Source organism: Martes martes (assembly GCF_963455335.1).
Source record: "Martes martes genome assembly, chromosome: 10".
Lineage (NCBI taxonomy): Eukaryota > Metazoa > Chordata > Mammalia > Carnivora > Mustelidae > Martes > Martes martes.
Genome location: NC_137898.1, coordinates 56,137,770 through 56,162,306, shown reverse-complemented (window position 1 = coordinate 56,162,306; position 24,537 = coordinate 56,137,770). Strand labels below are relative to the sequence as shown.

The following is a 24,537-nucleotide window of genomic DNA, read 5'->3' as shown; positions in this document are numbered from 1 at the left end:
CCCTCACTGAAATGGACAGATCATCCAAGCAAAAGATCAACAAGGAAATAAAGCCCTTAAATAACACACTGGACCAGATGGACATCACAGATATATTCAGAACATTCCATCCCAAATCAACAGAATACCCATTCTTCTCTAGTGCACATGGAACATTCTGCAGAATGGATCACATCCTGGGTCATAAATCAGGTCTCAACTGGTATCAAAAGATTGGGATCATTCCCTGCATATTTTCAGACCACAGTGCTCTGAAGGTAGAACTCAATCTGAATAGGAAATTTGGAAAGAACCCAAATACATGGAGACTAAATAGCATCCTTCTAAAGAATGAATGGGTCAACCAGGAAATTAAAGAAGAATTGAAAAAATTCATGGAAACAAATGATAATGAAAACACAACAATTCAAAATCTGTGGGACACAGCAAAGGCAGTCCTCAGAGGAAAATATATAGTGATACAAGCCTTTCTCAAGAAACAAGAAAGGTCTCAAATGCACTACATAACCCTACACGTAAAGGAGCTGGAGGAAGAACAACAAAGAAAGCCTAAACCCAGCAGGAGAAGAGAAATCATAAAGATCAGAGCAGAAATCAATGAAATAGAAACAAACAAACAAAAAACAAACAAACAAACAAACAAATAAACAATAGAACAAATTAACGAAACTAGGAGCTGTTTCTTTGAAAGAATTAAAAAGATTGATAAACTCCTGGCCAGACTTATCAAAAAGAAAAGAGAAAGGATGCAAATTAATAAAATCACAAATGAAAGAGGAGAGATCACAACCAACACCAAAGAAATACAAACAATTATAAGAACATACTATGAGTAACTCTACTCATACTATGAGTAATTCAACAATCTGGAAGAAATGGATGCATTCCTAGAGACATATAAACTACCACAACTGAACCAGGAAGAAATAGAAAGCCTGAACAGACCCATAACCAGTAAGGAGATTGAAACAGTCATCAAAAATCTCCAAACAAATGAGAGCCCAGGGCCAGACGGCTTCCCAGGGGAATTCTACCAAACATTTAAAGAAGTATTAATTCCTATTTTCCTGAAACTGTTCCAAAAAGTAGAAATGAAAGGAAAACTTCCAAACTCATTTTATGAGGCCAGCATCACCATGATCCCCAAACCATACAAGGATCCCATCAAAAAAGAGAATTACAGACCAGTATCCTTGATGAACACAGATGCGAAAATTCTCACAAAAATACTAGCCAATAGGATCCAACAGTACATTAAACGGATTATTCACCATGACCAAGTGGGATTTATTCCAGGGCTACAAGGTTGGTTCAATATCCATAAATCAATCAATGTGATAAAATACATTAATAAAAGAAAGAACAAGAGCCATATGATACTTTCAAAAGATGCTAAAAAAGCATTTGACAAAGTACAACATCCCTTACTGATCAATATTCTTCAAAGTGTAGGGATAGAGGGTACATACCTCAATATTATCAAAGCCATCTATGAAAAAACCACTGCAAATATCATTCTCAATGGAGAAAAACTGAGAGCTTTTCCGCTAAGGTCAGGAACATAGCAGGGATGTCCCTTATCACCACTGCTCTTCAACATAGTACCAGAAGTCCTAGTCTCAGCAATCAGACAACAAAAAGAAAGTAAAGGCATCCAAATCAGCAAAGAAGAAATCAAACTATCACTCTTTGCAGATGATGTTATGCTATATGTGGAAAACCCAAAAGACTCCCTCCATGCCAAAACTGCTAGAACTTGTACAGGAATTAAGTAAAGTACCAGGATATAAAATCAATGAACAGAAATCAGTCGCATTTCTTTACACCAACAACAAGACAGAAGAAAGAGAAATTAAGGAGTCAATCCCATTTACAATTGCACCCAAAACCATAAGATACCTAGGAATAATCCTAACCAAAGAGGCAAAGAATCTATACTCAGAAAACTATAAAGTACTCATGAAAGAAATTGAGGAAGACACAAAGAAATGGAAAAATGTTCCATGCTCCTGGATTGGTAGAACAAATATTGTGAACGTGTCTATGCTACCTAAAGCAATCTACACATTTAATGCAATCCCTATCAAAATCCCATCCATTTTTTCAAAGAAATGGAAAAAATAATCCTAAAATTTGTATGGACCTCAAATAGCCAAGGGAATATTGAAAAAGAATGCCAAAGTTGGTGGCATCACAATTCCGGACTTTAAGCTCTATTAAAAAGCTGTCATCATCAAGACAGTATGGTACTGGCACAAAAACAGACACATAGATCAATGGAACAGAACAGAGAGCCCAGAAATAGACCCTCAACTCTATGGTCAACTAATCTTTGACAAAGCGGGAAAGAATGTCCAATGGAAAAAAGACAGCCTCTTCAACAAATTGTGTTGGTAAAATTGGACAGTCACATATAGAATAATGAAATTGGAACATTTCCTTACACCGCACAATGAAAATAGACTCCAAATGGTTGAAGGACCTCAATGTGAGAAAGGAATCCATCAAAATCCTTGAGGAGAACACAGGCAGCAACCTCTTCGACCTCAGCCACAGCAACTTCTTCCTAGGAAAATCACCAAAGGCAAGGGAAGCAAGGGCAAAAATGAACTACTGGGACTTCATCAAGATCAAAAGCTTTTACACAGCAAAGGAAACAGTTAACACAACCAAAAGACCACTGACAGAATGGGAGAAGATATTTGCAGATGACATATCAGATAAAGGGCTAGTATCCAAAATCTATAAAGAACTTATCAAACTCAACACCCAAAGAACAAATAATCCAATCAAGAAATGGGCAGAGGACATGAACAGACATTACTGCAAAGAAGACATCCAGATGGCCAACAGACACATGAAAAGTTGCTCCACATCACTTGGCATCAGGGAAATACAAATCAAAACCACAATGAGATACCACCTCACACCAGTCAGAATGGCTAAAATTAACAAGTCAGGAAATGACAGATGCTGGTGAGGATGCAGATGAGGCGAGGGGAACCCCCCTACACTGTTGGTGGGAATGCAAGCTGGTTCAACCACTCTGGAAAACAGCATGGAGGTTCCTCAAAAAGTTGAAAATAGAGCTACCCTATGACCCAGCCATTGCACTACTGGGTATTTACCCTAAAGATACAAACGTAGTGATCCAAAGGGGCACGTGCACCCGAATGTTTATGGCAGCAATGTCCACAATAGCCAAAGGATGGAAAGAACCTAGATGTCCATCAACAGATGAATGGATAAAGACGAAGTGGTATATATATACAATGGAATACTATGCAGCCATCAAAAGAAATGAAATCTTGCCATTTGCAACAACGTGGATAGAACTAGAGGGTATTATGCTTAGCGGAATAATTCAATCAGAGAAAGACAACTATCACATGATCTCCCTGATATGAGGAAGTGGAGATGCAACGTGGGGGGTTTGGGGGGTAGGAAAAGAATAAATGAAACAAGATGGGATCAGGAGGGAGACAAACCATAAGAGACTCTTAATCTCACAAAACAAACTGAGGGTTGTCTGTGGGGAGTGGGGCAGGGAGAGGGTGGTGGGGTTATGGACATTGGGGAGGGTATGTGCTATGGTGAGTGCTGTGAAGTGTGTAAACCTGGCGATTCACAGACCTACCCCTGGGGTAAACATACATTATATGTTTATAAAAAAATTATAATAAAAAATAATAATTAGAAGGTGTTCTTCTATGCACTGACTGGTTTTGCTAAAAAAATTAACATATCATCCATAAATGACAATTTAATTTCTTCTTGTCCTATTCTTACACATCATATTTCTTTGTGTATCTTTATGACATTGACAAATTGTCTATTTGGTATTTGAGCACTGAATTTGAAACAAATATCCTTTATGTATTTTTTTATTACTATGTTCTCTAAATCCCTGTTACATCAAAATGATGGAGAATTTTGTTCAAAATGTCATTTTGTTAATTATCTTATATTAATTCCTGAGAAAAGTATGCTAAAATCTCCACTGATAATTGTTGCTTTTTTTATTTCCAACTTTATTTCTGTGTGGTTTGGTTTCATGAATTTTGAAATTAGTTATTAGATAAAAGCACTTCCATAATTGTTATGCCTTACTGATGAATAGTCACCTTTACATTTACAATCTGCTCCTCTATCTCTTGTAATACTCCTGGTCTTGATGTATATTTGTCTGTATTAATATATCAATTCTACTTTTTTTATGAAGACCCCTGTCATGTTTTATTTTTCCTATTTTTTTTTACTTTTAACCTACCTCAAATACCTATAAATTTTTAATTAAACTAATTATCATAAGGAAGAGTTCACTTTTTTCTTTAACCATACAATATGATTGGATTTAACATATGTATAGAGTCATTTAATCTCCATTGTAATCGTGACGTCAGAAAACATCCAAGTATATTACTTTGTATGGATTTAGTACAATGTGTTTATCCATTCACTCATTGCAGAACATTTGGGTTATTTCCATTACTAGGCAATTATTCATATAACTACTATATTCATCCAGGTGCAGCTTTTGAATGAGCATAAAATTTTAATTTTTCTAGTGTTACCCATTACTGAAAAAGGAATTGATAAATCAAACAAGCATAAAATCAGGCAGGACCTTGGGATACCTGGGTGGTTCAGTCTGTTAAGTGTCTGCCTTCGGCTCAGGTCATGATACCAGGTACTCGGATCTAGTCCCTCATAAGCCTCCCAGCTCAGCAGGAAGCGTGTTTCTCCGTCTGCCTGCTGCTCCCCCTGCTTGGGTGCTCTCTCTCTCTCTCTCTCTCTGACAAATAAATAAATAAAACCTTTTTAAAAAATTGAGTAGGTCCAGAATATAAATAAAAATCAATGTGATCTATTAAACAAGATCAAATTATGGAACATAAGTCAAACTTTAAAATAATAGAGATCATGCAAAGTATGTTCTTGGACAATAATGGAATTAACCTTGAAACCAATAATAGAATGATACCTAGCAAGTCCCCTAAGTATTTGGAAATTAAGCAATATACCTCTAAATAACATACATAGAGGATGAGTTCTCAAGAGAAATTTATATGATATGCCCATGCCTTCTGCTGTCCGTAGCTTCTGATGAGACACCGGCTATAAATTTTATTGGGAATCCTATGAATGCAATGAATCATTTCTCCCCTTTCAGCCTCAAGATTCTCTTTATCTTCGATTGACAATTTAATTATGATGTTTCTATATATGAATATTTTTGAGTTTATCTCACTTATTGGTGTTTGTTTTTATACTTAAAAGCATTTGTCAACATCTTGGGTATATAGATTAATGTTTTTCATTAAATTTGGGATATTTTCTGCTATTATTTTTTCAAGTATCCCCCCCTTCCCCAATTTTCTTTCTCTCCTCTTCTCTTAGGACTCCCATCAGTATATGTCAGTATACTTTGGGGTATCCTATAGGTCCTTAAGGCTCTGTTCATTTTCTTCATTCTTTTCTATTTCTGTTCCTCAAAGAGTTTAATCTCAATTGACCTCTCTTCATGTGATTACTTCTCTCTTCTGCCACCTCAGTGATGATGTAATAGCATTGTATGGTGACAGATGGTATCCATGCAGCAGATGCTACACTTGAGAGCACAACATAATGTAGAGGGATGTTGAATCTTTATGTTGCTCACCTGAAACTAATGTAACATAGTGTGTTGACTATACTGAAAGAAAGAGACTAATTCCCACCCCCCGACCAAATTAACTGAAGAGTTTTTATATTCTGATAATACTTGTTTAGTTATTTCACATTTGGAGATGTGATGTAAATAACTTTGAAATAATTCCATATTCAAATATATGGGGGTGCCTGGGTAGCACAGTCAATTAAGTGTCCAACTCTTGGTTGCAGCTCAGGTCATGATCTCAGGGTCATGAGATCAGGCCCCTTAGGCTCCACACTCACACAGAGTCTGCTTGAGATTCTTTCCCTCTCCCTCTGCCCCTCCTGCTTGTATGCGCTCTCTCAAAAAGAAAGAAATAAATCTTTTTAAAAATAAGATAAAATACATAGAAAATAATAAAATTGGTGAAAATATTAAATCTTTTCCATATGACATATTATGATTTGATTTGAGTTTATTTCAGTAAACTGAAAACATAAGTTTACATAATACAATTTTTTATGTAACTGGACAGCATCAACTGTTCCTGCCGCAAGGTATAGGAGAACCCAGAAAGAACAGTTGGAGACTACTTTCTGTTACCCATCAGGGTAGTCATAACTTTCAATAATCATGTTTTACCAATTTGGGCTGAAATTTACATATTTTAGTTTTCAGAAATCTTCTTGTTTGGAAGAAGAGATTAACCACTCGGTCACGAATCTGCTTGGTCTTAACACCATACACCAGGGGATTGACTGTGGGAGGCACCAAAAGATACAAACTTGCAAAAATTATATGAATGCTTGGAGGTACCTTCTTGCCAATGCGGTGAGTTAGGAAACTAAACAGTGCAGGCGTGTAGGACACAAGTATAGTGCAGACATGAGCAGCACAGGTGCCCAGTGCCTTTGAGCGGGCATTCTGGGAAGACAGCCGGAAGACTGCCTGGAGGATTTTGATATAGGATGTGGCTATGAGCCCTAGGTCCAACACCATTACTGAAAGGGCCACAGAGATTCCATATGCTCTGTTAATGAGGGTGTTGGCACTGGCCAACTTCACCACAGCCATGTGTTCACAGTAGGCATGGTTGATGACATATTTAGTGTAATATGGTAGCCTTTTAATAAGAAGAGGACAGGGCAAAACCATAAAGGCAGCTCGGGTCATACCAGCAAGACCCATTTTAATGATCATTGGTGTTGTCAGGATGGTTGTATAACGCAGTGGGATACAAATAGCTACATAGCGGTCAAATGCCATGGCAACCAAGAGGGCTGACTCCATTATGCAGAATGTGTGGATAAAATACATTTGTGCTAGGCAGATACTAAAATCAAACCTGTGAGCATCCAACCAGAAGATACCAAGCATCTTGGGGGCTGTGGAAGAGGCAAGAGCCATGTCATTCACTGCCAGCATACAAAGGAAGAAATACATAGGCTGGTGGAGGAGGCTTGGTTCTCGTTTGATGGTGATGATGATTACGCTGTTCCCCAGCAGGGCCAGGGCAAACAGGAAGAAGACAGGGATGCCAATCCAGTGATGAAAAGCTTGCAAACCAGGAATACCAACCAGGAAAAAAGATGAGATGTAGTGATGTGTAGCATTGTCTGCCATGTTAAAACTAGAAAGTTTGCAAACTTGGATGCAAAGTAGACAGGCTAGTTCCCTATGGGCAAAACTCAGGTTGACAGAAAGATTGACTCACTATATGGAGACTCCAGGCATACTGAAATAGTCTATCTAAAGAACTGATTCTTCCCTGAAACTTCTGGAAGCTGCTGGGTCAATCACTTCACTATTATGAACCTCAGGATCTTCATCTGCAAATAAAAAGTTTGAATCAAGTTCTTTTTAAATTTTCTCTTCTCTGTTCAATCTTATTCTTGTCTACACTTTCATTTTTATTATCTACCAAGTATACAGGTCGTGATAAAATTTCTGCTTTTTTGTGTCTAGGAGTTTTCTGAATTATGTGGCATTAACTTTGCCTTAAGAAAGGCAAAGGCCACTCCTCTCAGGGAATTCTCGATCAAGTGTAGAAATACATGCAGGCATACACAAACACACAGGTGCATGCATGCATATATATAATAATTTGTAGGTTATGTAAAAGGCAATTATAATCTTAACAACATGGTAGTCTACAGACAAATAGTCAGGAATGCAGGATAAGAGAATGATAAATCCATGCAGCTTAAATATAACCAAAATTCTTGTGAACATTAAAAATAATAAACCCATGGCAAATGCTTTCTTATTTCAGAAAAGATCTTAAAGATAATCAGAAGGACAGGTTATTAGAAGCATGTCTCAAAAGTGAGGAATATCACCTGAAAACAGTAGAAAACCATGAATCTGCCATAGAGTTTTAAATTAATATTCTCCAGAAAACAGTTTTTTTTTCCAATGGCTATATCTCCACAGCTTTTTATTTAATTCAAAAGCAAGTACCTATATGAGTACATTTATCAGTCCATCCAATTTTAATAAGTGTATACTATGTTTCAAGTAGTAAGGAAAAACTGTTTTTTCTTTTTTTTGTACCATCCAAGGAAAGTTAACTTTATTCAACATCTCATCAAGTTACCATACACAATTTTTTTAAAGATTTTATTTATTTATTTGATAGAGAATGAGAGAGAGAGCACAAGAAGGGGAGGGTCAGAGAGAGGGGCAGACTCCCTTCTGAGCAGGGAGCCCTACGCAGGTCTCAATCCCAGAACTCCAGGATCATGACCTGAGCTGAAGGCAGTTCCTTTAAAAAACTGAGCCACCCAGACATCCACCATACACAATTTTTAAAAAGATTTACATGAAAGTTAATTTAACATTTGAAGTGATAGGGGAAAGTTGTAAAGAAGTTACTTGCCCTCAGAATTTTTTTTTTTTGAAAATTTTATTTCTTCATCCTTTCAGATAATTGAAACATTGTTATCAACACACATTTTCCTCTAATGGGAATGATGCAAATTCATTTGGTATTCTGCCTCCTCTGACTCCTAGCCTTGATCTTAGCTTTGCAACCACCATTGCCTAATGGTAAGGAAGAGCAAAATAACTTCCACCCAATCCCCCAGGTCTCAGTGCCACAAGCATCTTCTCATGATCCTTCACTGATCTGGTCCTTTTGTTCTAGTAATGGCCCTCAAACCTTCTTCTGAGGATCAAATTTCCTCCTAATATCATAATTCTGGAATGCACACCCAACTCTTCATAACATGCCTTTTTAAAATTTGTAATTGTTCCCAATATCTGCTCCTAAACTCAACTGATATGAAAGTTCAATAAATATTAATAAATAGTCCTACTGACAATACCTCTTTGTTTGAATGTCCACATAATATCTGTGAGGGAAAAACTTTCTGGTTATAATATGCATATTGTCCTTTTATGCATATGTTACTCTGGACCTGTGTGAGTAAATTATCTGAGGTATTTCCTTATAAGAAAGTGAGAATTCAAGTTTGAGTTAATCATTATAAATATTCAGGAGAATTCAGAATTTAAACATTATCCCAAATACAAAGGGCCAGAGTTAGGGATTGCCACATTGGATGCGAGTCCCATAACCTCAGGTAGAATGGTATATAGATATAGGTATAGATATAGATATAGATCATACTTGATGAAAGATATCAAACAAGCAGGAATTTTAGCAAACCCAAAAGTGGGGAAAATACACAGAAAGCCACACTTAGGCATATCATAATCAAAGTACTGAAAATCAATGATAAATGTAATTGGAACATGCATTTTAAGGAACAACAATAAAAATGATGGCTGTTTTCTCATCAGAATCAATAAACTTCAGAAGATAACAAAACCATATATTTGAAGAAAAAAATTGACAATCTGAGATTCTACATGCAGAAAAAATATCTTTCAAAAATGGGAGCATAAGAACTTGGGGCAAGAAACTTCTAGTATTGAACATCTAAACTATAAAAGATTTTTAAGTTTAATATAAAGAGTACTTGATACCTTTACAGGTTTTTTCCTTGTTCCATGATTTTTTCTCATTTTGGGAAAACCAAAAATTCAAGAGGATGTTGTCAGAGAACTAGGTATGCAGCAAGTGAATAATATACCTAGAAACATAAGCATGATTTCTAGGTAGAAAAAAATCACATAGAACAAAATGTAAACTTAATTGCTTTGTGATATATAATACTTAACTAATAAAAGTAGGTCTATAGACATCAGTAAATGTACTTTATAAGATATTACTAAGAGGTGCTTAGGTGGTTCAATCAGTTAAGTGTCTGCCTTTGGCTTGGGTTATGATCCCAGGGTCCTGGGATTGAGCCTCAAGTAGGGTTCCTTGCTCACCAGGGGGCTTGCTTCTCCCTCTTCTTCTGCCCCTGCCCCCACCCCCACCCCAGCTCTGCACTCTGTCTCTCTCTTTGTGTCAAATAAGTACATAAAATCTTAAAAAAAAAAAAAAAAGAGGAAATACTAAGAGAAAGATTTTAAGTAGCTTCAGTTTATAGAGGAACCAGGCTCCCTTAAGGGCATTAGAATGTGTAACAAAAGGAGCTATAAGTGAAACAACTCAAAGAGCAGCCTATTTTGAATGAAGTCAATAAGGTCATTCATTACCTTATATTTAGCAGACAGACTGCCCTGTAAGTCAGAAAGGCTGCCCACACCCTCTGGCTTCCTGTTAGTTCTGTTTTTGCATCTGTTTCTGAAACATACAGATACAATGTTCCTTCTGCCACCTGGACTTTAGCAATTTTACTTGCATCTGGGTTAGTTAGCAGAGTCCCTTGCTGGCAATCTGCCACTCGAGAGAGCATTGTTCAAGGAGAGAATGCAATGTTTTCTATGTGATCTGTTTTATTATATATAACATGTTTATACCATGTCTTAAATAATCTCACTTCAAGATATCCCATGCAATACTCGCTATTTGCCTCAAAGCCCCCCTACCATCTACCTGTATTTCATTTGCTGGCAACAGCAGTCACACAGTCATTTAAACTAAAAATCTCAGAGTTATCCTTGACCCTTTGCCCTTTATAACCTTAACAGGACAGTTGAGCAGACATTACATCTTAACTGAATTTAATTATTTGATATCCATCAGATACAGCATATGTCATTCATCCCCGTTTCCTGTAGTTGTGATATGCATTCCCTCCCATGTAGTCTGTGGCATAGTCTCCTAATTATCTCTCCTGTTTCTTTTTTTTCTTATAAAGTCCAATTCCTCACATTATCAGCTTTCAAAAATCAGATATGATTGTTTTGCTTAAAATCTTATCACTGAAAGCATTGTTGTTCGAACCAAAATTGTTAATTCACTCTGCAAGATTTTCTTACCTTTCTCAAGCTCCCAGACTTGCCACTACTTCCCTTCAGTGTGCTCCAGAACTTCTAGCAGTTCTGGGATCATGTTATATGGTGGGTTTTTTTTTTTCTTTTTTTTTTTTTTTAATGACTTTAAACTGACTCCACCTTTGGACTTGATTAATTTTTCCCTTACTGGCTTAATAAACTTTTATCTATCTTTTTAATTCCTGATGAACATTTTCTGATTCTCTAAAGCATCTGTTGTCTACTTCAACGATTGATGACCCCTCCTATGCAATAGTCCCATATCTTTCACACACACTGATGATCACAAATATTACATCTCATGGAAGCTATTCCTTTACTTGTCCTAAGTACTCCACTATCAGTATGAGACATGAAATAAAACGACCATTTATTAAGGACTCTGTGTCTCCTATATTTTGTTCACTTTTTGATACAGAAAGGCAACTAAACTGTCAGTGATTTAATATTAACTGAGATACTCTTTCTGCCAGATAATGTCATATTACAATAGCATAAAGGTGGTTTTGAATCATGAGAGCACCTTATGTTCTATGTTGGCAAATGGGGAAGGTGGTGGTTCAGGACTCCCTAAATATCCCATCATCAACAAAGACATTCCTGTTCCAGTTTAATCAAAGATTACATTCTCTTAATTTTCATCAATACTGTGCTTCCTTTCTAAAAGCAACACAGTGTGGAAGTATAACATTATGTCCAGAGGACAGCTATGTGCTGAATCCTAAATGGGTACAAAGGGAATTATTTTGAGACATGGGAAATAGCATTTCATGACTATGTTTTTGAGTGACAGACATAAGTCCAAACCATCCTTACTTCTGTTCATAAAGGAATGTGGTAATACATATGTTATTCTATATTTGGCTTTCTATTTTTCCAGAAGCTATTATTACTCCAAATTTTGCTACAATTCAAGGAAGAAGTCAAGTATATTAAAATAGTAAAGAGCAACAATTTATGTGTGCCAAATATATATTTTCAGCCCCTTAAACTTTTGGGGGTTGGGGGGGCTTGAGGAAAAGACTTTGGTGTATTTTGAAAAATAAAGCCAATTTATTTTTCCCAAAAAGAAAAAAAGACATAGAAAAGAAAGAAAACTTAACTCATATCTGCAGCTTCAGTTTCATCCCATAAAATTTACCCCATTTTCCATCTTTAAAAAAAAAAAAAGGCAAAGAAGTAAGGAAAAAGAAAAAGCTCTTTCTTACATAGTTGCTTCTCTTAAATTGTCATAATCTGGAGTTCAGGAGCCTTTCCCCTTGCACTGGTAATTTTCATCCCACTGCACTTTCATACTTCCCACTTCAAACACTCTTCATCAGCAGCTTTGACATCTATAAATAACTAGTAGATCTCACCCATATTCATTGAAAACTTTGCCATATGGCTTGTACTTTACATTTCCATCTACATAGTTGCTATATTAATAGATGACTTTGAAATATGTATATTTAGATCCTTTCTAACCCACTGGCCATTCATCATTCCCATTTTCCTTCCTCCAAAGATGAATTCACTACGTTATACATCATCCCACACACATTTATCATCTATAGCTGTTGCTTCTTTGAAAACCTAAATTCCAAAATATTGCATCATGGGTATAGCATTTCACGTTCTTTTCCCATACTCTTAACACCCAGCATTATTAATCCCTTCTCTCCAGATGAACAGATTTTGTAGAACATCACTTCAAACTTTTACTCATTAGCATACCTAAGTATCTTATTCCATCTATACAGTCTGGCAAACATTTCATTACCAACATCTGCTCTTCTTTCCACCCTCTGAACTGCATTTTTTCCCTCTGCAGTCCACCTTCTCTTTTAGTTCAGGATGCCATATAGACCTCATTTTACCTCACTATCTTTGGAACTCCCATGTCTGGGTGGATTCTCTATATGCATACTATTAAGTCTGTTTTTTTTCCTGTTATTCTGTCTCAGGTCAATTTGATAACTTGGTCCAGCTAGAAGGACTTTTGAAAGGAGACAGGAAACCTTCCTCTAGGACACTTTCTTTTCTTCTACTGTTCAGCTCTTCCACATTACCTCCTATGTGTTGAGCACTACTGGGGGAAATCATAGCTGCAGGGATTAGTCTTACTTCAACCCTTTCTGTTTTTCAAACTCTAAAATGCGGGTAATAAAAATATATTTCATTTTATTGTGCAGTTTTTAACCTCTGAGAATATTTCTTTCCTTCTCTAGTACCAAGTCACATTACTCAAATATTCATATGTCTCTTATAAACATGCATTTTCATTTCTCTACCTAGAAATAGTCTTTTCTAACTTGACTGCCATCTGATTGATCTATAATAATACCTCATATAATAACATGAATTGTTGTTCTCTGCAAATCTTCAGATGATGATTTTCCATTGTAGTGTCCAGATAAAGTCTCTTATTCGGGAATGCTTAAAATGTATGACAGCAGTGACTCTGGGGACATTGTGGCCTCTGTGGACCCAGATGGTAGCCATACCTGCCTTGTAATGTAATATTATGATGTTCAAGGGTCTCATCAGGTTTAGGAAAGTCCAGAAGTCCTTTGATTATATCCATAGGAGTCATGGAGATGGAAGGTAAACAAGAAAGGCCAGAATTACGCAGAGACATAACACTGGAGCATCCATAGAACACTGTGACTCCCCAGAGTTTGTGGATAAAGCTCATCTGTTTCTATTTGGGGAAATACTGTTTTTAGAGACAGACCTACAGTACCTAGTGTCACTGGACTGTTAATCTTCCCACAGAGAATGTTGTAAGAAGATAAATGAGAAAGGGTTTAGTGTAGACAGACAGTCTGGTGATTCCTATTGAGCTCAGGAAATAATAAGGCCTGAATAAATAGTAATTCATGCTATTTCCAGGTCCCCATTTTGTATTCTTTTCCCTTGTGCCATTTTACTGTGACCCAATGTGCATACGTGGTTACTTTGTATTTCTTCTCACCAGGCCATATGTACTCACAGATTCATGTGTATTCTCTATCCTCCTTTCAGTAATTCATACATTGTATTTCTTACTGCTCTGGATTTTAAATCTTTGATATTTTCTAAAATGTTAAATAAGTGATGCTGCAAGTTTTCATATATTTCAGACACTGCATTTCTTTTATTACTAATGTGTCTGAGTGTCCTCACATATGCTGGAGAGACACCTTTATGTCATTTGTGCCTTTTCACTCACATAAAGTATGATTTAACTGATTGATTGTTTTTATTCAGTATGGCTTTATTCAGACAGTATGGAGGTTCATCATAAAGTTAAAAACTTGATTTTTGAGTTTTTCTTGTTGACTTGAAGGTGCTTGCATATTCTAACCTAAAACTAATGCTAAATTCTGCTAATGGCTTCTGTCTTGGTCTTACCTGTTAATATTCTCCATGAGGACAAAAAAAAAATTCTCCATATTGATGTAAAGTCATCCAAATTTTGCCTATTTTTAAATTGTTGTTTTTAACATTTTTCACATTTTTAAACATTTTAACATTTTTAACATATTCCCCACCTTTTCCCTTGGATTTTAATCCCACAGATCTATTTTCTGGACTCATTTCCTGCCTAAGCTCTGAAAATCTAGCATAATGACCCTGTACCTACGTGTTGGCCACTCATCTTCTTTCTTTTCCCCCTTGGTTTCTGAGTGATGTCTCACTCTTGGCTTTTTCCAGCCTGGTCCATCTCAACCTCTAAACACTAGTTTTATCATTTTCCTTAAAAATGAACACAGTTCATTATTTCTTTCCCTTTCTTGTTATTGCTCTTTTCTATTAGAGAGCCAGTGCCATTAACTTCAAAATGACCTTGAAATTGCATAGAAATAATAATCTTTCATATTTTCCACAACATTCATTTCCATATCATCTTGTCCATCAATCCAGCTCTGGTTATCCCTCCTGGGAATAATATGAATGTTCCCTGAAATGAAAAATTATGGGTCTTGGGCCATGTTAGTAAATTTTAGTGCAAGAAAATAATCAACAAAACTAAAAGACAACCTATGGAATGGGAGAAGATCTTTGTAAATGGCATATCTGATAAAGGGTTAATATCCAAAATATATAAAGAACATATCACACACAATATCCTAAAAACAAAAAATCCAGTTAAAAAATGAGCAGAAGACATGAATAGACATTTTTCCAAAGAAAACACACAGATGGCTAACAGATGCATGGGAAGATGCTCATCACTCATCATCAGGGAAATACAAATCAAAACCATGATGAGATACCACCTCACACCAGTTGGAAAGTGTAAAAGTAACAACACAGGAAACAACAGATGTTGACAAGAATGTGGAAAAAAGGGAACCCTCTTATACTACTGGTGAGAATGCTATCTGGTGCAGCCACTCTGAAAGACAGTATGGAGGTTTGTCATGAAGTTAAAAATAGAGCTACCCTACAACCTAGCAATTGCACTACTAGATATTTACCCAAAGGATACAAAAATACTGATTTAAAGTAGCACATGCATCCTGGTGCTTATAGCAGCATCATCAACAATAGCCATACTATGGAAAGAGCCCAAATACCCATCAACTGATGAATGGGTAAAGAAGAATGATTTACACACACACACACACACACACACACACACACACACACACAGAAAGAGAGAGAGGAATATTACTCAGACATCAAAAAGAATGAAATCTTGCCATTTTTGCAATGACTTAGATGTAACTAGAGCGTATTATGCTAAGTAAAACAAGTCAGGGAAAGATAAATACTATATGATTTCACTCATATATAGAATTTAAGAAACAAAAGAGATGGACATAGAGGAAGGGGGAAAAAGAGAGGTAGGCAAACTGTAAGAGACTCTTAACTATAGAGAACAAACTGAAGATTGATGGAGGGGCAGTGGGGGAGATGGGGTAACAGGGTGATGTGTATTAAAAAGGACGTTTATTGTCATGAGCACTGTAAGTAATGAGTCACTAAATTCTACTCTTGAAACCAATATTACACTATATGTTAATTAACTAGAATTTAAATAAAAACTTGAAGGAAAAAAAAGAAAACATACCATATGTACTTCAGTTGCATAAAGCAGTAATTTCTAGCTTATTTAAGTAAAAGGATGTGTTTTGGGCAAGCTTTTTATCTACTTGTATAAGGATAATTTTGCTTTTAGCAATTGTATGTTGAAAAAATGCATTATGAAAAATATAGTAGTCACAAAGTAATATTGAATTAATTGTACATTATTAATCATAGAATTTATATACTCTGAAAAACACATATACACATGTAAAATTTTATTTGAGTAATCTACAAAAGATGCTTGGTAAATACTTGAACTTATACATTGTTTACAGTGAGTCCATGGCTCTCCAGGAATCAGAACCCCACAGGTTGGAAACCACTGATATAATGGATTTTTTTTTTTTTATTGGTCTTCTTGATCTCTGCTTTCATTATCCTCCAAATATTCCTTTTCTATGTCTACTTGATTATTAATAAATCTGTTTTGACAATATAATAAGTAGATAGATAGATAAAGAATTTTTATTATGAAATAAAAGTGATAGCCTAATTTTATGCCCATAGTACTAACATCATTTTGAATAAATGATACATGGTTTTAGGAAATTAAGATGTTCTGTAATAATTATGATTCTAAATGAAAGAAGTTGGTCTTGATCATAATATTAAATCTGAGTTTGGTTTCACATAAGTTATCATGTAATTCTACCAGGTTATGTTGCCAGCCTCAAGGAGCTAGAATTTTTCTTCATAGTAATTTAGACCACAACCAGCTTGCTCCAAAGAGTTCACATGGAGACATAACTTTAGCTAGTGAAAACAGGGCTTAAAGTTTGCCTCAAAAGGCCTGTGAGCTAATCTAAATACTCTGTGGTGTTTACCATGACAGAAAATCTTGTCTCTATTTTTAAAGCTATTCCTTTCACCAGTGTTCATTTGCCACAGTTACGGTGTTAGATACTTTAGAGCTCAGAGAGAAAAGTTTGGTCATCTCTCCACAAATTATTTCCTAAACCTAAAGTTAAGCTCACTTTCTTGAGATATCCTATGGAGAATGTTTAGTCTTAAATTCATTCAGCCAAGATTTAGTGATGTTTAAAAGTGTTTCTGTAATGTCCTAAAGCCTTATTCTGATTTTTTTCTGTTCTTCCATTTTGTCATCATGGAAATATTGAAAAACTCCAAGAAAAAAAAAAGTGAGCTTTAGAGTTTATTTAATTCAGATATTTATTTAAAGTTTTGGGAAATATTTAATATGCAACTTTTAAGATAAAGAGTACATCTTGATGATTGTTATAACATTAATAAATATTAGCTAATGACCTCCAAAGGTATACAAATTACAGGACAGTATATATTTTAACAACTCCCCATCTAACCTAAATAAGATATTTCACTGTTCATATGTGTGATATTTATCCCCAAAAATCTTTTGCTACCTTACATTCATATTAAAGCATATGCAAGTCTCTATCTTAACAACCTCAGCAGCACTGGATTCTGGTAATCATGTTTTACTTTTCCAGTTGCATACCAAATACGAAGTTGTATTTGACCTCTTATTCTAAATTTTGTGATTATTTAATTTTAAATGAGATTAAACATATTTTAATATTTATTAACTATTTTAATTTCTTTTTTAAAAATTTTTATTTATTTATCTGACAGAGAGAGACACAGAGAGAGAGGGAACACAAACAGGGGGAGTGGGAGAGAGAGAAGCAGACTCCCCACCAAGCAGGGAGCCTGATGCAGGGCTTAATCCCAGGACCCCAGGATCATGACCTGAATCTAAGGCAGATCCTTAACAACTGAGCAACCCAGGCGTACTGACAATTTAAATTCTATAGTGTTTTTATTGGTTTATATTGTTTTTTTGTCATATTGATTTGCAATATATTCTGCCTGAGTAAACTAATTTTGTCATGTGTTGAATTACAAATGCTTAAGAGTTCGATATTTCTTACTGTTTTTATGTATCTCTATATGTGTATGTATGTTTGTATCAAATTACTGATTTTCATTTTATGAACTCATTTTCTGTCCATATCTGGAACCAATAGCTTATTTAAAAATATTTTTTAAATGAACAGCTTTTCTTAAGTTTACAGTTTTAGATTTATATGTATGATATTGGTATAAATATAAATAATTTTGGAATATTGTAACAACTGTGTTTGTGTTAAGAAATTAGGTATAGGACAGGGGGATGGGGTAAATAGGTGATGGGCATAGTGTGGTGAGCACCCAGTTTGTATGTGGGTAATGAATCACTAAATTCTACACCTGAAACTCAAATTGCACTGTATGTTAGCTAACTGAAATTTAAATAAAAACTTGAAATAAAAAGAAATTAGGCATATATTTATCTCTAAAATTACTAAATGATTATTAAATAATCCCTATTTTCTTAAAGAATTTAAATGGCCCTAAAAATTCATTAACTGTATTCATTTTTTCTGTATATCTACTGTTAGTTCTGTACTTAAGATTCTGTTATATTGAGATGTGTGGGTGTTCTTTTTTCTTATATCTTATTGTACAAAATATTGTTGGTTTATATGTATTTTATTAATTTTAGAAACTACTCCCAAGCTTTACTTGAAATGTATTTTTTTAAAGATTTATTTATTTATTTATTTTAGAGCGTCTCTCTCTAAAGCTGGCAAAGGGGCAGAGGAAGAGAAAGAGAAAGAATCTTCAAGCAGACTTTCCGCTTAGAGGGGAGTCTAATGTAGGGCTCAATCCCAGGACCCTGAGATCATGACCTGGGCTAAAATGACAAGTTGGACATTTAACCAACTGAGCCACTCAAACACCCCTGGAAATGCAGTTTTTAAATTCTTTTATTTTTTTTTTTTAATCTTCTCTAAGAAGCTATAAAAATTTTGTGAAGTTAAAAATATTGTTATTTGTTTAGTCAGTGAAACTATGGAAATGTTTTAGGAGAACAGATACAGTTATGTGCAGTGGGAATATATTTCTATTTCAGGTGTATGCCTTTACAACCACTACCTGAGTTTTAATGATTTTTTTTATTTTCCTTTTTTTTTTTTTTTTTTAGAGAGAAAGTGAGTGAGAACAGTGAGAAGGGACACCCACTTGCGCCCTGGGGTGGGGAGGGGCAGAGGGCAGAAGAGAGAATCTTGAGCAGGGAGCCTGACTCCAAAACCCAGAGATCATGACCTGAGTGGAAACAGAGGCAGACACTCAACTGCCTGAGACACCGAGACACCCAGACACCCCTAACGCTTATAATTTTAACAAATTGTTAGAAAATAATGTACTGAATATTACATTTAGAGTCAGTTTGAAGTCACTATGAACATTATTTTCTTCCATCTCATATGAACTTTAATTAATTTTTAAATTCATCCCATTGACTAATAAATAAATAACATTAAATTATCAACATATAGTGAAAATTCTTGACTTTTTCCATACTTTAAAGAAAATTAGGACAAAACCCTATGAAAAATCTGTTTTTTTTTACATAATCATTTCTGTTTTAAATTCCATCTCTTTGATTATAAGTTGAATGGAAAAAAATTACCTGTTAAATAGATTCAGATTGGTGATTCTTTTCAGTTCACAAAGAGGCATGAATAATCCATTATATGTTTTAAACCAGATTTGTTTACAATGTAGCCTCATTTACATTATGGAAATTACTTACAAGTTTTTAATCATTTAACTATTTTTCCTTATTTTTGAGTTGTTGTGAAATCTACATTTGATACACATTTAGATGTATTTTAATGGGAAGTAGGAAAAAGGGCAAATATGATATTGTAAACCCAATGCCATGTTACCTTTGAAGATTGGAAGTTATTTTTATTTTCAATCCACTGCACCATTCGTGATTTGCTCAAATCTTGAGTTCCCAAAATATAAGGACTCCAAAGGAATCTTAGAAGGAGATGAAATACTTACCAAGTTTGCTGTCAGAAGCTTATGGACAGAGTTCCACAAAGTAGTAAAGATTAGCTCTATCTAGCCCATATGTAGGAATATTTTTCCTAATTTGGTGAATAGGATGAGAATGATGAAGATAAATTGTTGCTACAGATTAAAAAAAAAAACAGTATCCTCTTTCTTAAAGATCCTCATGAATGACAATTCTACGTAGTTTCCAGTACAGACTAAGTTTTATTACTTTCCCAAATGGCTAGTTATCTGACCTCACATTAATTATTAAGTAAACATGGTTTTGCCATCAGTAGGAAAGGCCCCTACAAAAAAAGAAAAGTTTTTGCCTTGCTGATATTTATCAAATCCAGAAAAGATAAAAGAAATTCTATAAAGCAGATCAGTGAAACATTTATTCTACACAGTAAAGGATATGAATTTCTGTAAGACTCAAATTAAGATTGTCAGGTTGCTAGTTATTTAGAGATACATAAAAAAGTGATAGAAGTTCTTCTGAGAAGCAGGAAACAGAGTTGTCTGTTGACAAATTAATGTGAAGACAAGGGTGATGATGCCTTGGAATGACTCTGCATCAAACTACGAACCAGTCTGAAAACATCACTTAACGTTAGAAACCAACCGTAATGTCTACTTTGATCAAGGCAACCATAGAAAGTGGTGATAAAATTGTACCTCCAGGGATGAATGTACACTGTGTGTTTGGATGGTTTCTTTGTAGATATTCTTTTCAAGTTAAACTTCCCTGGACAATTGTGAATATTACTTTTTATAGTCAGAAATGATAATGAAATGTGATGAATGACTCTACTATCAGAGCTTCAAACTTGGGTTTGATTACTATTGATTACCATTTTTTTAAAGATTATATTTATTTATTTGACAGATAGAGATCATAAGCAGGCAGAGAGGCAGGCAGAGAGATAGAGGAAGGGAAGCAGGCTCCCCAGTGAGCAGAGAGCCCGATGCGGGGCTTGATCCCAGGACCCTGGGATCATGACCTGAGCCGAAGGCAGAAGCTTTAACCCACTGAGCCATCCAGGTGCCCCTTGATTACCATTTTTGATACTTACAAATCCTTCAAGTAATGGCATATCCTATGTCTTAGTTTTCAATTGCCTTATTTTTAACTTTATTAAATAAATATATTCCTTCCCTCTCCCCGCCTGAAATTTTCTACATGTAAATCACTTGCGTCTCTGTAATCTAAAGTGCTTCACTCCCTCTTCATGGAGAACCACTTCTGAATCCTGCCACGGATCTGTTGGGTCTTCACACTGTAGATGATAGGGTTCATCAGGGGTGGGAAGATGATGTAGGTGTTGCCCATGAGGACATGGACCACAGGAGAGAGGTGCTTTCCAAAACGGTGCACCATAGTCAGACCAATGATTGGGATATAGAAAACTAGAACTGCACAGATGTGGGAGACACAGGTCTGCAAGGACTTGAATCGCTCCTCCCGGGATGCAATAGTCAATACTGAGTGCAGGATCAAGACGTAGGAGACCAGAATGAGCACTGCATCCAAAAACAGTGTGCAGATCACCAGAGCCAGGGCATAGAAGCTGTTGAAGCGGATGTCAGAGCAGGCGAGCCGAAGCAGGTCCTGGTGCAGGCAGAAAGAGTGGGAGAGGATGTGGGAACGGCAATAGTGGAAAAACTTGAGGCGAATTATGGGAGCAAGGATGAACGCAAAACTCCTAACCAAAATTCCCAGCCCAATCTTAATGATTCTGGCACTGGTTAGTATGGACATATACCTCAGAGGATTACAGATTGCTGTAAAGCGATCAAAAGCCATGGCCAGAAGGACTCCAGACTCTGTGAGAGATAGACCATGGATGAAGTAAGTTTGGGCAATGCAGGCATCCAGGCTGACTTCCTGACTGAGTCCCCACAAGATCCCCAGCACTGTCCGCACTGTGGACAGCCCCATGCACAGGTCAGTGAGGGCCAGCATGGCCAGGAAGTAGAACATGGGCTGATGCAGGCTCGGCTCTGTCCTAATCACATGCAGCACCAGGCAGTTCCCTGAGAGTACCATAGCATAGATACAGGAGAAAGGGATGGAGAGCCAAGGGTATTCCCGTTCCAGGCCAGGGAAGCCTGTTAGGAGAAATGTTGAGGAATTGGTGCCATAAGGCGGAAAAGCAAGCATAGATGATGTGAGGTATTTTCTCTATGAGTCAACGCTACTGTCCATTTGCTAGGTAACTTTCATACAACTTGTTTTCTCATATAGGATCAATCCGAGCAAAAGTGGTGTATGTATGTAATACAGAATTCTTTAAATTAAAAAGTTACATTTATTGTTGTTCACATATGTTATCTAAGTACCTCTCCACATTTAGGAATCTTGTTTTATATCTACCTAGAAAAACACTGAGCGTAGACGAAGGAAAAAGTGATCCTAAATAGATTTTGTCTTTTCTCAAGCAGCTAGCAATTATGATAAATTTTGAGTTTCCAGATGTCTATTAATCTTTCAGAGTATTTGTAAAAAGTAGTTACTCTTCATCTTTTGAATGCTGTTCAGTCTGTTTCTTCACACAACATGTGATTCCATCTTTCTCTTCTGTCTGCCAATTACTGCTCAAGTCTCAACTCAATTGCAAAAACTCCAAGGTACATTTGTTTCTCTGCTCCAAAGAAAGTAGATCGTATCTTTGTAAGTGCTTACACCAAGAGAGAGCTGGAGGGTCGTAGTATATAACATCAGGAAGGATATGGATATAAAAGGACCGCATGTCCCTAGAGACATTCTGCTCACGTTTCAAAGGGAATGATCAAAATAGTCATCATCTGCCTGCAATCTGGAATTAGCCATGGAGAATGCACTTGTTTTATTTAACAGACACATACTCCATTTGAAGTTCAAACACTGTTTAAAAACTATTAAAAACTATTACAGACATATCTTGAAAGAAGTTGCTGTGGCTGATATCAAAGAGGTTACTGCCTATGTTCTCCTCGAGGATTCTGATGGATTCCTGTCTCACGTTGAGGTCTTTTATCCATTTCGAGTTTATCTTTGTGTACGGTGTCAGAGAATGGTCGAGTTTCATTCTTCTACATATAGCTGTCCAGTTTTCCCAGCACCATTTATTGAAGAGACTGTCTTTTTTCCACTGGATATTTTTTCCTGTTTTGTCAAAGATTATTTGACCATAGAGTTGAGGGTCCATATCTGGGCTCTCTACTCTGTTCCACTGGTCCATGTGTCTGTTTTTATGCCAGTACCATGCTGTCTTGGTGATCACAGCTTTGTAGTAAAGCTTGAAATCAGGTAACATGATGCCGCCAGTTTTATTTTTGTTTTTCAACATTTCCTTAGCAATTCGGGGTCTCTTCTGATTCCATACAAATTTTAGGATTGTTTGCTCCAGCTCTTTGAAAAATACTGGTGGAGTTTTGATCGGAATGGCATTAAAAGTATAGATTGCTCTGGGCAGTATAGACATTTTAACAATGTTTATTCTTCCAATCCAAGAGCATGGAATGGTCTTCCATCTTTTTGTGTCTTCTTCAATTTCTTTTAGGAGTGTTCTGTAGTTCCTTGAGTACAGATCTTTAACCTCTTTGGTTAGGTTTATTCTGAGGTATCTTATGGTTCTTGGTGCTATAGTAAATGGAATCGATTCTCTAATTTGCCTTTCTGTATTTTCGTTGTTAGTGTATAAGAAAGCCACTGATTTCTGGACACTGACTTTGTATCCTGCTACATTACCGAATTGCTGTATGAGTTCTAGTAGTTTGGGGGTGGAGTCTTTCGGGTTTTCCATATAAAGAATCATGTCATCTGCGAAGAGAGAGAGTTTGACTTCTTCCTTGCCAATTTGGATACCTTTTATTTCTCTTTGTTGTCTGATTGCTGTTGCTAGGACTTCTAATACTATGTTGAACAAGAGTGGTGAGAGTGGGCATCCTTGTCGTGTTCCTGATCTCAGTGGGAAGGCTGCAAGCTTTTTCCCATTGAGGATGATATTTGCTGTGGGTTTTTCATAGATAGATTTGATGAAGTTCAGGAATGTTCCCTCTATCCCTATACTTTGAAGCATTTTAATCAGGAACGGATGCTGGATTTTGTCAAAAGCTTTTTCTGCATCAATGGAGAGGATCATGTGGTTCTTCTCTCTTCTCTTATTGATTTGTTCTATCACATTGATTGATTTGCGAATGTTGAACCATCCTTGTAACCCAGGGATGAATCCCACCTGGTCATGGTGGATAATCTTTTTAATGTGCTGTTGGATCCTGTTTGCTAGGATCTTGTTGAGAATCTTAGCATCCATATTCATCAGTGATATCGGTCTGAAATTCTCCTTTTTGGTAGGGTCTTTGCCTGGTTTGGGGATCAGGGTAATGCTGGCTTCATAAAAAGAGTCTGGAAGTTTTCCTTCTGCTTCAATTTTTTGAAACAGCTTCAGGAGAATAGGTATTATTTCTTCTTTGAAAGTTTGATAGAATTCCCCAGGGAATCCGTCAGGTCCTGGGCTCTTGTTTTTTGGGAGGTTTTTGATCACTGGTTCAATCTCGTTACTAGATATCGGTCTATTCAGGTTGTCAATTTCTTCCTGGTTCAATTTTGGGAGTTTATAGTTTTCCAGGAATGCATCCATTTC

The 24,537-nt window shown here is 36.1% G+C and overlaps 2 protein-coding genes across 2 annotated transcripts; both read right to left on the bottom strand.

The window, feature by feature from the left end:
* Positions 1–6,302: 6,302 nt before the first annotated feature.
* LOC308350038 (olfactory receptor 52P1-like) lies at positions 6,303–7,258 on the bottom strand (the record flags this gene model as incomplete). Its single annotated transcript, XM_080815038.1, is given in 2 exon segments — positions 6,303–6,331; positions 6,334–7,258. Coding segments are annotated over 2 exon segments (954 nt in total).
* Positions 7,259–21,128: 13,870 nt separating this feature from the next.
* On the bottom strand, positions 21,129–22,073 carry LOC308350865 (olfactory receptor 51V1-like; the record flags this gene model as incomplete). Its single annotated transcript, XM_080816331.1, has 1 exon — positions 21,129–22,073. One exon carries the CDS (start codon positions 22,071–22,073, stop codon positions 21,129–21,131), a length of 945 nt encoding a protein of 314 aa, XP_080672457.1.
* Between the last annotated feature and the right edge of the window lie 2,464 nt (positions 22,074–24,537).